This window comes from Coregonus lavaretus (genome assembly GCF_964263955.1).
Source record: "Coregonus lavaretus genome assembly, contig: HAP1_SCAFFOLD_1133, whole genome shotgun sequence".
Taxonomy (NCBI): Eukaryota; Metazoa; Chordata; class Actinopteri; order Salmoniformes; family Salmonidae; genus Coregonus; species Coregonus lavaretus.
The window spans coordinates 88,694-100,909 of NW_028166655.1; the positions used below are offsets into that span (position 1 = coordinate 88,694).

At 47.2% G+C, this 12,216-nt stretch overlaps 1 protein-coding gene across 1 annotated transcript in view; it reads right to left on the reverse strand.

Annotated features, from left to right (window-relative positions):
* Positions 1-699: 699 nt before the first annotated feature.
* The window catches only part of LOC311114446 (A disintegrin and metalloproteinase with thrombospondin motifs 20-like), a gene marked incomplete at both ends in the record, with an annotated part of 64,940 nt that continues 53,423 nt past the window's right edge, over positions 700-12,216 (reverse strand). The window contains 9 exons of the mRNA XM_084189699.1: positions 700-789; positions 990-1,094; positions 1,512-1,603; positions 2,728-2,861; positions 5,431-5,525; positions 5,623-5,717; positions 11,260-11,389; positions 11,588-11,779; positions 11,987-12,157. Coding sequence (XP_084045825.1) covers positions 700-789; positions 990-1,094; positions 1,512-1,603; positions 2,728-2,861; positions 5,431-5,525; positions 5,623-5,717; positions 11,260-11,389; positions 11,588-11,779; positions 11,987-12,157 — 1,104 coding nt within the window. The remainder of the gene's footprint in view (positions 790-989; positions 1,095-1,511; positions 1,604-2,727; positions 2,862-5,430; positions 5,526-5,622; positions 5,718-11,259; positions 11,390-11,587; positions 11,780-11,986; positions 12,158-12,216) is intronic.

The window sequence follows — 12,216 nt, forward strand, 5'->3', positions numbered from 1 at the left end:
TCAAACCAAGCTGCTTACCTATTGCAGATTCAGTCTTCCCAGCCTAGTGCAGGTCTACCATTTTGTTTCTGGTGTCCTTTGACAAGCTCTTTGGTCTTGGCCATAGTGGAGTTTGGAGTGTGACTGTTTGAGGTTGTGGACAGGTGTCTTTTATACTGATAACAAGTTTAAACAGGTGCCATTAATACAGGTAACGAGTGGAGGACAGAGGAGCCTCTTAAAGAAGAAGTTACAGGTCTGTGAGAGCCAGAAATGTTGCTTGTTTGTAGGTGACCAAATACTTATTTTCCACCATAATTTGCAAATAAATTCATAAAAAATCCTACAATGTGATTTTCTGGAATTTTTTTCCTCAATTTGTCTGTCATAGTTGACGTGTACCTATGATGAAAATTACAGGCCTCTCTCATATTTTTAAGTGGGAGAACTTGCACAATTGGTGGCTGACTAAATACTTTTTTTCCCCACTGTATTTATCCCGGAAAAAGGGAGTGGTTTTTGGCAGTAAATCTTGGTAACCGGGTTCCCGCCATTAAACCCCAGTGATGAAGGGAGGAGCGGACGGCAACATTCACAAATTAAGTGCATTGGATCCCCAGAAGCTCTGGTCTTGTGTCTGTGTTTCACTTCTTGGTCTGACGTTGGGAGACCGTTGGGAGACCGTTGGGAGATGGTTGGTTGGGGTTTGGTCCTTGACCCTCACTGGACCTGAACCAGCAGGCCGTTGTGAGGCTGGGGAATGCACTTCCCACAGAACCCACCACAGCGACCATAGATTCTTGCTCCATCCTACAGACAGAGGGAGAAATGAGAATGAAATGGAGTGGGACAGGACAGAGGAACTTTCCATAAAGAAATAGGATTTTATTAATGCTACTAGAAATTCATTTTAATGAATCAGACTAGAAATATAACAGGTGGCAATTCAGATGATAGGAGGGTTTAGAGTACAGTTATTCAGAACACCAGAATCCTAGAGTCCTCCTTACCTCTGACCTGTGGACTTTGACAGAGACATAGTTGCCCTGTGAGGTCCACTTGGTTGTCTCAGCCACCTTCAGACCAGTCCCTATGAGGTTGATACTAAACTGGCCCTGTGGAAGAACACCACAGTGATTACAATAGACCTCAGACCAACTTCCCTTGATCAAACTGAAATTGTTTTAAAGTGGACCTGATCAGGATTCAAATACATTAAATTAGGCTGTATTTCATTTCCATTCCAGGGGCTGACAACGAAAGCAGCACCACGGTACAGTGAACAGACACACTGAGCTACACTGGATGGTTAAGTGTCATTATGTGGTTACTCCCCTGGTGGAAACTGGGAACACGTATGATTAATCTCCAGTTAACAGACTGGACGTGTTAGGTCAATAAAACCCATTCAGACAGAACTGTATTTCAATACTCGCCCAGGAAAAGTTGGCTCAAGGCCCCCCATCAAGACATACAGGCATACAGATTACAGTCTGTAATTCATAGACTCAAAAATGGTCTCTATTTCCTACCTGAGGACACTTGGCAGCACTGTAGCAGTCTCCTGCTGTGGCGAAGGGGACGGGACGACCAAGCAGGGTCTGAGAGAACTTCAGGTCTGTGGCTGATACATAACACAGAGAATATGGTTAAAATCAATACACGAACAATAGACAGACACAGAGCATATGAAGGTTACAGTCAGTCACTGACCACCTTCCGGAGACACTTGAAACCCTACCTCTTTAAGGAATACCTGGAATAGTATAAAGTAATCCTTCTACCCCCCATTAAAAAAGAAAGATAAAAAAGTGGTTGTCCCACTGGCTATCATAAGTTGAATGCACCAATTTGTAAGTCGCTCTGGATAAGAGCGTCTGCTAAATGATGTAAATGTAAATGTAATACACAGAGACATGAGTTCCTGTAAGAGACAAGTTACTCAGAGGTTAAACCACATGACATTTAAGATGACTCTCTCTCTCTCTGTGTCTGTCTGTGTGTGAGAAATGGCGGTAAAGTTAATGAGAAACGCATTGCACAGCTAGAGCAGCTCATAATCTTCTCTTCATCTTGAACCCATTAGTATAGCCAAGCCGCCCCAAATCTAAATTAGTTCCATGCAGTGAGAGGGGAGGGCCTTGTGTGGTGGGAACATGTGCTGTCAGGACCAGAGTAGACAGGGGATGGGGTGGGGAGATGACTGCATGTGTTCTGTGGAGGGCAGTGGGCTCCCTCCTCCTAGCCGCACACAGATATAATTACCACTAATCCTGACCACGCCACATGTACACTAATCGAAGACATGCTCAGGGACAACTGGAGAGGTGGGGCTGGACGTCGTAATGGGCAGAGGATTATCGCCTGGAGATGTTGCGTGTGTGTGTGAGAGTGTAAGAGTGAGAGAGAGAGAGTATGCACGTGTGTGTCAGAGAACATAAGAGATTTTGTGTGTGTACAAGCATTTGTGTGTATGTGAGTATGCCTGTGAGTGACCATGTGTCTGTGTAAGTGTATGTCTCAAGGTGCCCATGCGTTTTCAACTCTATGCCAGTGATGTGAACCAGGCCTGTTGAAAGGCGTTATCATGATTTCTGTACAGAGCCTGAGGGTGTGGCGAAAGGCGGTGAAAATCCCATTATTTAGTGCGGTGGGCGAGAGGAGCGGGCTGTGTGCAGGGGTAAAACAACATGGATGTGTGGTCTCATTGCAGTAGGGTGGTCAGGCAATCATATGGTCATTACTCACTCATTATCCTCAGTGAGTGGACATCCAGACGGACCTTGTGGAAGAGAGTGTATCCCGCTGCAGAGTAATCGTTCCTGCAGTCACAGTCCTGCCTTCTGCTGCCGTTGTAGGGGCACTCAAAAGGATTCAGCAACCTAGACATTAAAAATAATGTTTCAGATAAGATACATGTCACGCCTACTCCCGTTCCCTCTCTCCGGCGCTCGACGTCGCTGGTCTACTAACCACCGTCCTGGCAACCCACATTACGCACACCTGGCAACCATCATTACGCACACCTGCTCCCCATCGTTATGCACACCTGGACTTCATCATTACCTTGATTACTTCCCCTTTATTTAGCCCTCAGTAGCCTCAGTCTTCAGGCAGTATTGGTTTTGTTCACGTTGAGTACGCGTCTTCTGTTTTATTTATCTGCTTATTCTCATTATTAAACTCACCTTCTGCACCTGCTTCCTGACTCCTAGCATATACATTACAGAATACTGCCTCTGAAAAAAATGGAAGCAGCAGAAGAAAACACCATCTTCCAGACGGTCGAGGATCAGGGTAATCTACTCCACCAACACCCCGACCAGCTGGCTCTACTGGGTACGACCATGAAGGAGATCCTCTGCGTTCTCCACCGCCTCAACACCACCAGCGAAGGTTCTCCATACCTCTGATGGAGTGCCGCCTACCACAGGTCATCACAGTGAGCCAGTCCCCCAGCCTACCCAGGCGTCCGGCCAGGTCAGCGATGCCCGACGGTCCCTTCCGGAGAAGTATGACGATACTCCATCGAAATGCTGTGGCTTCCTACTCCAGTGCTCCCTCTATTTTGCCTATCAGACGGGAGCCGCCACCACCGAGGGGTCCAAGGTTGCCACGGTCATTTCCCTGCTGACCGGACGGGCGTTGGTGTGGGCTACGGCCGTCTGGGAGAGAGGAGGAGCTGGGTTCCTATGAGAGGTTCATGGCTCTGTTCAGGGCGGTCTTCGACCATCCTCCAGAGGGCAGAGAGGGAGGTGAGCGACTCTTCCAACTCCAGCTGGGTGCCCAAACCACTGCAGAGTACGCCCTCACCTTTCGGACTGTGACAGTCCACTGTGGAATAGAGTGCGGAGCTCTCATGGCAATGGCCATCCATCTGGATAACCTTCTTCGGGAGCGCCGGTGTCTACCTCGCCTCCCTCCTTTGGCTGTGCTGAGGCAGAGCCTGAACCCATGGAGGTAGGGGCCACACACCTCTCTGCGGCAGAGCGGCGTCACCGGAGACAGCTGGGGCTCTGTCCCTATTGCGGCCAGGAGTGGCACCAGCTTCAGCGGTGTCCGGTGCATCCCAACCCGGGGCCCACTAGAGCAGAGGGGCGGCCCCGTGACCTTCCGTCTCCTAAGGTAGGCGTGAGTATTCCATTATCATCGTTCTCCCATTTCACTGGCTGGCTGTCCCTCGAGTGTTGTCTCTACAGCTCTAGTGGACTCCGGTGCCGCTGGGAACTTCAGGCCCTCGCCTCCTCCCTGAACTTAACTTCATACCCGCTCTCCTCTCCTTTTCCTGTCCAAGCCCTGGATACGCGACCATTGGGATCCGGCACAATTACGCACATTTACATTTTAGTCATTTAGCAGATGCTCTTATCCAGAGCGACTTACAGTTAGTGAGTGCATACATTTTCATACTGGCCCCCCGTGGGAAACGAACCCACAACCCTGGCATTGCAAGCGCCATGCTCTACCAACTGAGCTACAGGGGACTATATCACAGCACCACTCACCCTGACCGTGGGACCCATGCACCAGGAAAGCCTTCCCTACCTCATCACCACTGCATCCATACACAAAGTTATCCTTGGCCTCCTATGGCTCCAACTTCATAACCCCACCATCTCCTGGTCGAGGATGAGAATCACCGCCTGGGGACCAGGATGCTGGAGGACCTGCTTTCCCGCACCCTGTGGTCCCACGTTGGTAGAGGGTCCTGTGAGTGCCCTCCAGCCTATCAATCTGTCCTCCTGAATCGTTGGACATCCGCCAGGCTCTGGAGAGGGAACCCGCTCCTGCTACCTGCCCTCCAGAGCGCATCTACGTCCCCACGGGGGTGAGCGATCGGCTGTTGACCTGGGCACACACATCCCTCGCTGCTGGACACCCAGGTATCACCCGCACCATCCAATCCCTTTCCGATAAATACTGGTGGCCCACCTTGGCGCAGGACGTCGCCCACTATGTCAACTCATGCACCGTATATATCCAATCCAAATCTCCCCGGCACGCTCCAGCAGGGAAACTAATTCCCCTTCCCGTGCCTCAGTGGCCTTGGTCAGATCTGTCCATATACTTTGTATCTGATCTCCCAATTTCTGATGGTTTTACCACTATTATGGTCATTGTTGACAGATTCTCTACATCCTGCCGTTTTATCCCTCTCTCTGGTCTACCTACTGCGGGGTCTCCCGTGTTCCATCCTGGTGATCACGTCTGGCTCTCCACCAGGAACCTCCCGCTCTGGTTTTCTTCACGTTCAGTACGCTTCTTCTGTTTTGTTTTCCTGCTTATTCTCATTATTAAACTCAACTTTTGCACCTGCTTCCTGACTCATTGCTTATATGTAATGACTGTTTGAATGAATGTTAATATAGAATCATTTACAGTATTATAGTGTATTCTGTCCATAAACAGAAACTGTATTCAGCACAGACAATCCGGTTTCAATGAGCACACCTGTATCCATAGACCTCTGAGTAGTTGTCTGTCTGACCACTCCGCAGCGTAACATACTCCTTAGGGAAATCAGTCTGCATCTCAGCACAGTAGATCTAGGAAGAAACACATTGAGACAACAAATTCTGAATCCTGGCCTGGAAGTGATTAATGATGAAGTGATAGTTAGTGATTCTGACAGAGAGCACACACCTGTAGTATCCTGGACTTGACTTTCAGGTTGTACTCCCCATCCATCCTCACCCCCTGTATTATCTGGACCTCTCTGCAGGACGTGAACAACTGACCTATAATCAGAAATAAGACGGAGCACCTTTAGGGCTGGATTCAATCCGTATCACCGAAGTATCGTGGCAGATCAGTGTTATAGCTCGATTGAAACCTAAATGTTCCCGCGTTTGCGGAGAATGCATTCACGGTAAACGCTGCATATGTCGTCGGCTCATTTGGAAACTACCTTTACATTTTAACGCGAATCTTCGGCGATAAGGATTGAATCCAGCCCTTAGTGTTACAGTATTATAGGATGGTACTGGACTGTAGGTCAGTTTCAACATACAGTGAGGGAAAAAAGTATTTGATCCCCTGCTGATTTTGTACGTTTGCCCAATGACAAAGAAATGATCAGTCTATAATTTTAATGGTAGGTTTATTTGAACAGTGAGAGACAGAATAACAAACAAAAAATCCAGAAAAAAGCATGTCAAAAGTGTTATAAATTGATTTGCATTTTAATGAGGGAAATAAGTATTTGACCCCTCTGCAAAACATGACTTAGTACTTGGTGGCAAAACCCTTGTTGGCAATCACAGAGGTCAGACGTTTCTTGTAGTTGGCCACCAGGTTTGCACACATCTCAGGAGGGATTTTGTCCCACTCCTCTTTGCAGATCTTCTCCAAGTCATTAAGGTTTCGAGGCTGACGTTTGGCAACTCGAACCTTCAGCTCCCTCCACAGATTTTCTATGGGATTAAGGTCTGGAGACTGGCTAGGCCACTCCAGGACCTTAATGTGCTTCTTCTTGAGCCACTCCTTTGTTGCCTTGGCCTTGTGTTTTGGGTCATTGTCATGCTGGAATACCCATCCACGACCCATTTTCAATGCCCTGGCTGAGGGAAGGAGGTTCTCACCCAAGATTTGACGGTACATGGCCCTGTCCATCGTCCCTTTGATGCGGTGAAGTTGTCCTGTCCCCTTAGCAGAAAAACACCCCCAAAGCATAATGTTTCCACCTCCATGTTTGACGGTGGGGATGGTGTTCTTGGGGTCATAGGCAGCATTCCTCCTCCTCCAAACACGGCGAGTTGAGTTGATGCCAAAGAGCTCGATTTTGGTCTCATCTGACCACAACACTTTCACCCAGTTCTCCTCTGAATCATTCAGATGTTCATTGGCAAACTTCAGACGGGCATGTATGCAACTCCACGAGGTGAGATCTTGCATGGAGCCCCAGGCCGAGGGAGATTGACAGTTCTTTTGTGTTTCTTCCATTTGCGAATAATCGCACCAACTGTTGTCACCTTCTCACCAAGCTGCTTGGCGATGGTCTTGTAGCCCATTGCAGCGTTGTGTAGGTCTACAATCTTGTCCCTGACATCCTTGGAGAGCTCTTTGGTCTTGGCCATGGTGGAGAGTTTGGAATCTGATTGATTGATTGCTTCTGTGGACAGATGTATTTTATACAGGTAACAAGCTGAGATTAGGAGCACTCCCTTTAAGAGTGTGCTCCTAATCTCAGCTCATTACCTGTATAAAAGACACCTGGGAGCCAGAAATCTTTCTGATTGAGAGGGGGTCAAATACTTATTTCCCTCATTAAAATGCAAATCAATTCATAATATTTTTGACGTGTTTTTCTGGATTTATTTGTTGTTATTCTGTCTCTCACTGTTCAAATAAACCTACCATTAAAATTATAGACTGATAATTTCTTTGTCAGTGGGCAAACGTACAAAATCAGCAGGGGATCAAATACTTGTTTCCCTCACTGTAACAGGATACTTTACACGCAAATTTACATGATCTACCATCAAATGTAAAACATACATGTTTTTTCAGTAAAAAAGTACAGGTATTTTAAGATTATTTTAAAGGGGCAGTGCAGTTAAAACGTAACGTTTTCCTGTGTTTTATATATATATATTTCTACACTATGAGGTTCAAATAATACTGTGAAATTGTAATTATTATAATTATAATGCACTTTTAGTGTAAGAGCTGTTTGAAAAGACAACCTGAAATTTCAGTTGGGGATACATCATTAGGCGGTATGCTGTAAATCAATAGACCAATAACAGAGAGTGTGCCCTCCTCTCTGCCAATAACAGCTAGTTTTCAGGTTGCACAGCCCTCCCATAAGGCTCCTCCAATTAGACCCCTCTCTCAGACCAGTCCCAGACAGTCCTAGCAACATTCTTGCTTGAGAAATTGTATTTTGCTAAGAAGCTATTTTTGTTTCAATCACAGTAGGGAACTTAATTGTTACCCAGAAATGATTTGATATTGAGATAGAAACGGCTCCACTGGACCTTTAACCAATAATCTACGTAGATGTAGCCTATAACTGAAGAAGAGTCTAAAGTAGACTTCACACAAATTCAGACAGCTGATGTTCTGAAAGAGCTGAAAAATCTGGACCCCTACAAATCAGCTGGGCTAGACAATCTGGACCCTTTCTTTCTAAAATTAGCCGCCGAAATTGTCACAACCCCTATTACTAGCCTGTTCAACCTCTCTTTCGTAACGTCTGAGATCCCCAGAGATTGGAAAGCTGCCGCGGTCATCCCCCTCTTCAAAGGGGGTGACACTCTAGATCCAAACTGTTACAGACCTATATCCATCTTGCCCTGCCTTTCGAAAGTATTTGAAAGCCAAGTTAACAAACAGATCACCAACCATTTCGAATCCCACCGTACCTTCTCCGCTATGCAATCTGGTTTCCGAGCTGGTCATGGGTGCACCTCAGCCACGCTCAAGGTCCTAAACTATATTATAACCGCGATCGATAATAGACAGTACTGCGCAGCCGTCTTCATCGATCTGGCCAAGGCTTTCGACTCTGTCAACCACCGCATTCTTATTGGCAGACTAAATAGCCTTGGTTTCTCAAATGACTGCCTCGCCTGGTTCACCAACTACTTCTCAGATAGAGTTCAATGTGTCAAATCGGAGGGCCTGTTGTCTGGACCTCTAGCAGTCTCTATGGGGGTGCCACAGGGTTCAATTCTCGGGCCGACTCTATTCTCTGTGTATATCAATGATGTCGCTCTTGCTGCTGGTGACGCTTGGATCCACCTCTATGCGGACGACACCATTTTGTATACATCTGGCCCTTCATTGGACACTGTGTTAACAAACCTCCAAACGAGCTTCAACGCCATACAACACTCCTTCCTTAGCCTCCAACTGCTCTTAAACACTAGTAAAACGAAATGCATGCTCTTCAACCGAACGCTGCTCGCACCCGCCCACCCGACTAGAATCACTACTCTCGGCGGGTCTGACCTAGAGTATGTGGACAACTGCAAATACCTAGATGTCTGGTTAGACTGTAAACTCTCCTTCCAGACTCACATTAAGCATCTCCAATCAAAAGTTAGAGCTAGAATCGGCTTCATATTTCGCAACAAAGCCTCCTTCACTCATGCTGCCAAACATGCCCTCGTAAAACTGACTATCCTACCGATCCTTGACTTCGGCGATGTCATTTACAAAATAGCCTCCAACACTCTACTCAGCAAATTGGATGTAGTCTATCACAGTGCCATCCGATTTGTCACCAAAGCCCCATATACTACCCACCATTGTGACCTGTACGCTCTTGTTGGCGGGCCCTCACTACATATTCGTCGCCAAACCCACTGGCTCCAGGTCATCTATAAATCACTGCTAGGCAAATCCCCGTCTTATCTTAGCTCACTGGTCACCATAGCAACACCCACCCGTAGTCTGCGCTCCAGCCGGTATATCTCACTGGTCATCCCCAAAGCCAACACCTCCTTTGGCCGCCATTCCTTCCAGTTCTCTGCTGCCAATGACTGGAACGAACTGCAAAAATCTCTGAAGCTGGAGACTCATCTCCCCTACTAACTTTAAGCATCAGTTGTCAGAGCAGCTTACCGATCACTGCACCTGTACACAGACATTCTGAAATTAGCCCACCCAACTACCTCATCCCCATAATGTTATATATTTTGCTAATTTGCACCCCGAAATTGTAACTTTTTTGCACTATGGCCTATTTATTGCCTTACCTCCATAACTTACTACATTCGCACACACTGTATATATATTTTCTGTTGTATTTTTACTTTATGTTTTGTTTACCCCATATGTAACTCTGTGTTGTTGTTTTTATCGCACTGCTTTGCTTTATCTTGGCCAGGTCGCAGTTGTAAATGAGAACTTGTTCTCAACTGGTTTACCTGGTTAAATAAAGGTGAAATAAAAATAAATAAATAAAAATAGGTCTTGTAAATAGGTCAGTAAATGAAAGTGTTAAACAACAAAACGCTACTAGCGTTCCAATAAATAAACAGCAGGAAAAACTCATGAAGATGCTTGTTATTTACATTTTAGTCATTTAGCAGACACTCTTATCCAGAGCGACTTACAGTTAGTGAGTGCATACATTATTTTTCTATTTTTCATACTGGCCCCCCGTGGGAATCAAACCCACAACCCTGGCATTGCAAACGCCATGCTCTACCAGCTGAGCTACATCCCTGCCAGCCATTCCCTCCCTTACCCTGGACGACGCTGGGCCAATTGTGCGCCGCCCCATGGGTCTCCTGGTCGAAGCCAGCTATGACAGAGCCTGGATTCGAACCAGGATCTCTAGTGGATCTCTAGAAAACAAGAAAATCTCTCTTTATTTACATTCCCTATTATTGTTCATGTGTGGTTGGAGGCCAGTTCTTTCTGATTAGCTGATTAGTATTACTACTTGACCGGTGAACTGGCTGTCACCCGAGCATTTTAATTTAGCCCGATGCATGACTTGGCAAGAGACATGCGGCACAATGCTCCAGCGCAATCCCCAGGCCGTGTGTAAACATCTGAAATGTGGGGAATGAACCTGCAAACCTTGGCCAGGAGCCAACTCAGCTAACACATAGGGTCAGGAGTGAAGGTCGCCACAGCCCCAGCCTCAGCCCCAGCCTCAGCCCCAGCCCCAGCCCCAGCCCCAGCCTCAGCCCCAGCCCCAGCCTCAGCCCCAGCCCCAGCCTCAGCCCCAGCCCCAGCCCCAGCCCCAGCCCCAGACTCAACTCCAGTCAGCCCCAGCCCCAACCTCAGCCTCAGCCCCAGCACACTCCTCACTGTCTGACTGCCTCTCTGTCACCAGCGTGAGTGGAGAACTCTGACTCACTATTTATTGTTTCAGAGACCAATTGCTCAGAGAAAGGCTTAAAGTCAAGGTTAACGTTATGCCCAATGTGTTAAAATAAAGAAATAAGTTGACCTTCTATAAACACTATCAGATATGGCAGTTGGCTGCTATACAGCACAGTCGATTTCATTCCATTACTATACACACTCCTGTTTGGCATTAAGCACTGCATGGATCAGAAAAGTCATCAAGGAAAGCACATCTAAGTTGTAGGCCTAATACTTCAGAGCGGCGCTGCAATAGCTGTAAGCACACTTTCTGAAAACCATTGTGTACAGTTCATGAGGGAATGGAAAGGGTTTGTCAGGGAGAGGCTGTGTAGTAGTAGTAGAGATAAGTATTAGAGAGGCTGTGTAGAAGTGTGTGTGTGTATGTGTGTTTGTGTGTGTGTGCGTGCGTGTTTGTATGTATGTAGCAGTAGTGGTACTGTAGAGACTCACACTCTCTCTCTCGGCAGGTGGCCTGTGACTCGGGCCTCTCGGCTGGACGGCAGTGTTTGGACAGTTGACCTTTAGAGGTCAGACACTCCACCCTGCGCTCCATTACCCCCGCTCCACACGTCTGGGAGCACTGAGGAGCACATAAAGGACATCAACACAGTGAATTACATGTAGACTACTGACATATTACATACTCACTGTACAAACATAACTGTTGTTTCAATAACATGATCTGATACCATTAACCACCCCCTCTCTCTTTCTCTCTCTCTCTCTCCATGTTCTCTCCATCCCCCTCTTTCTCTCTCTCAAACACACTGAAACACACCTTGCTCCATGGGCCAACTTTCCAGTAGGCAGCTTGTGGGCAGTCTCGAAGGAGGCACTGCCTGGTGCTAGGTGGGTGAGGCTCTGGACAGTGAGGGCGGGACTGGGCATCATAGGGGTGCAGGGTGGAGGAGGGTTTCATGGAGCAGGACACTATACGCTGCTGGTAGCCCACGCCACAGCTAGCAGAGCACTGTAAATCACACACAATTGAAATCACACCTCAGTGGATAAGGATATAGATACATTTGTGGAATAACACCTCAATATATCAATTTCTGATTGACGACCTTGGCTAGTCAAATACTGTTGGTAAATTGTTACATCAAATGACGCAAAGGTAGGCCTATTTAAAGGTATGACCAGGCAGAGGGTTCCTAAACCAAGGTTCCTACTGTACCTGTGACCACTCTCCTGTTATCCACATGTTGTAACAGGGTGCTCTGCTGCAGGGCTGGTGCAGGGCAGGGCAAGACAAGGGGTCACAGAGGGCATCCTGGACTGGGGTCAGCCCGGCCCCCATACACAGAACCTTCCTGTTTCTCATACCTTCTCCACAGGTGGCATTACACTGCAGAGAACAGACACAGGCCAATATGACGATCAGCCATCATGTCAACATTAAAAGGC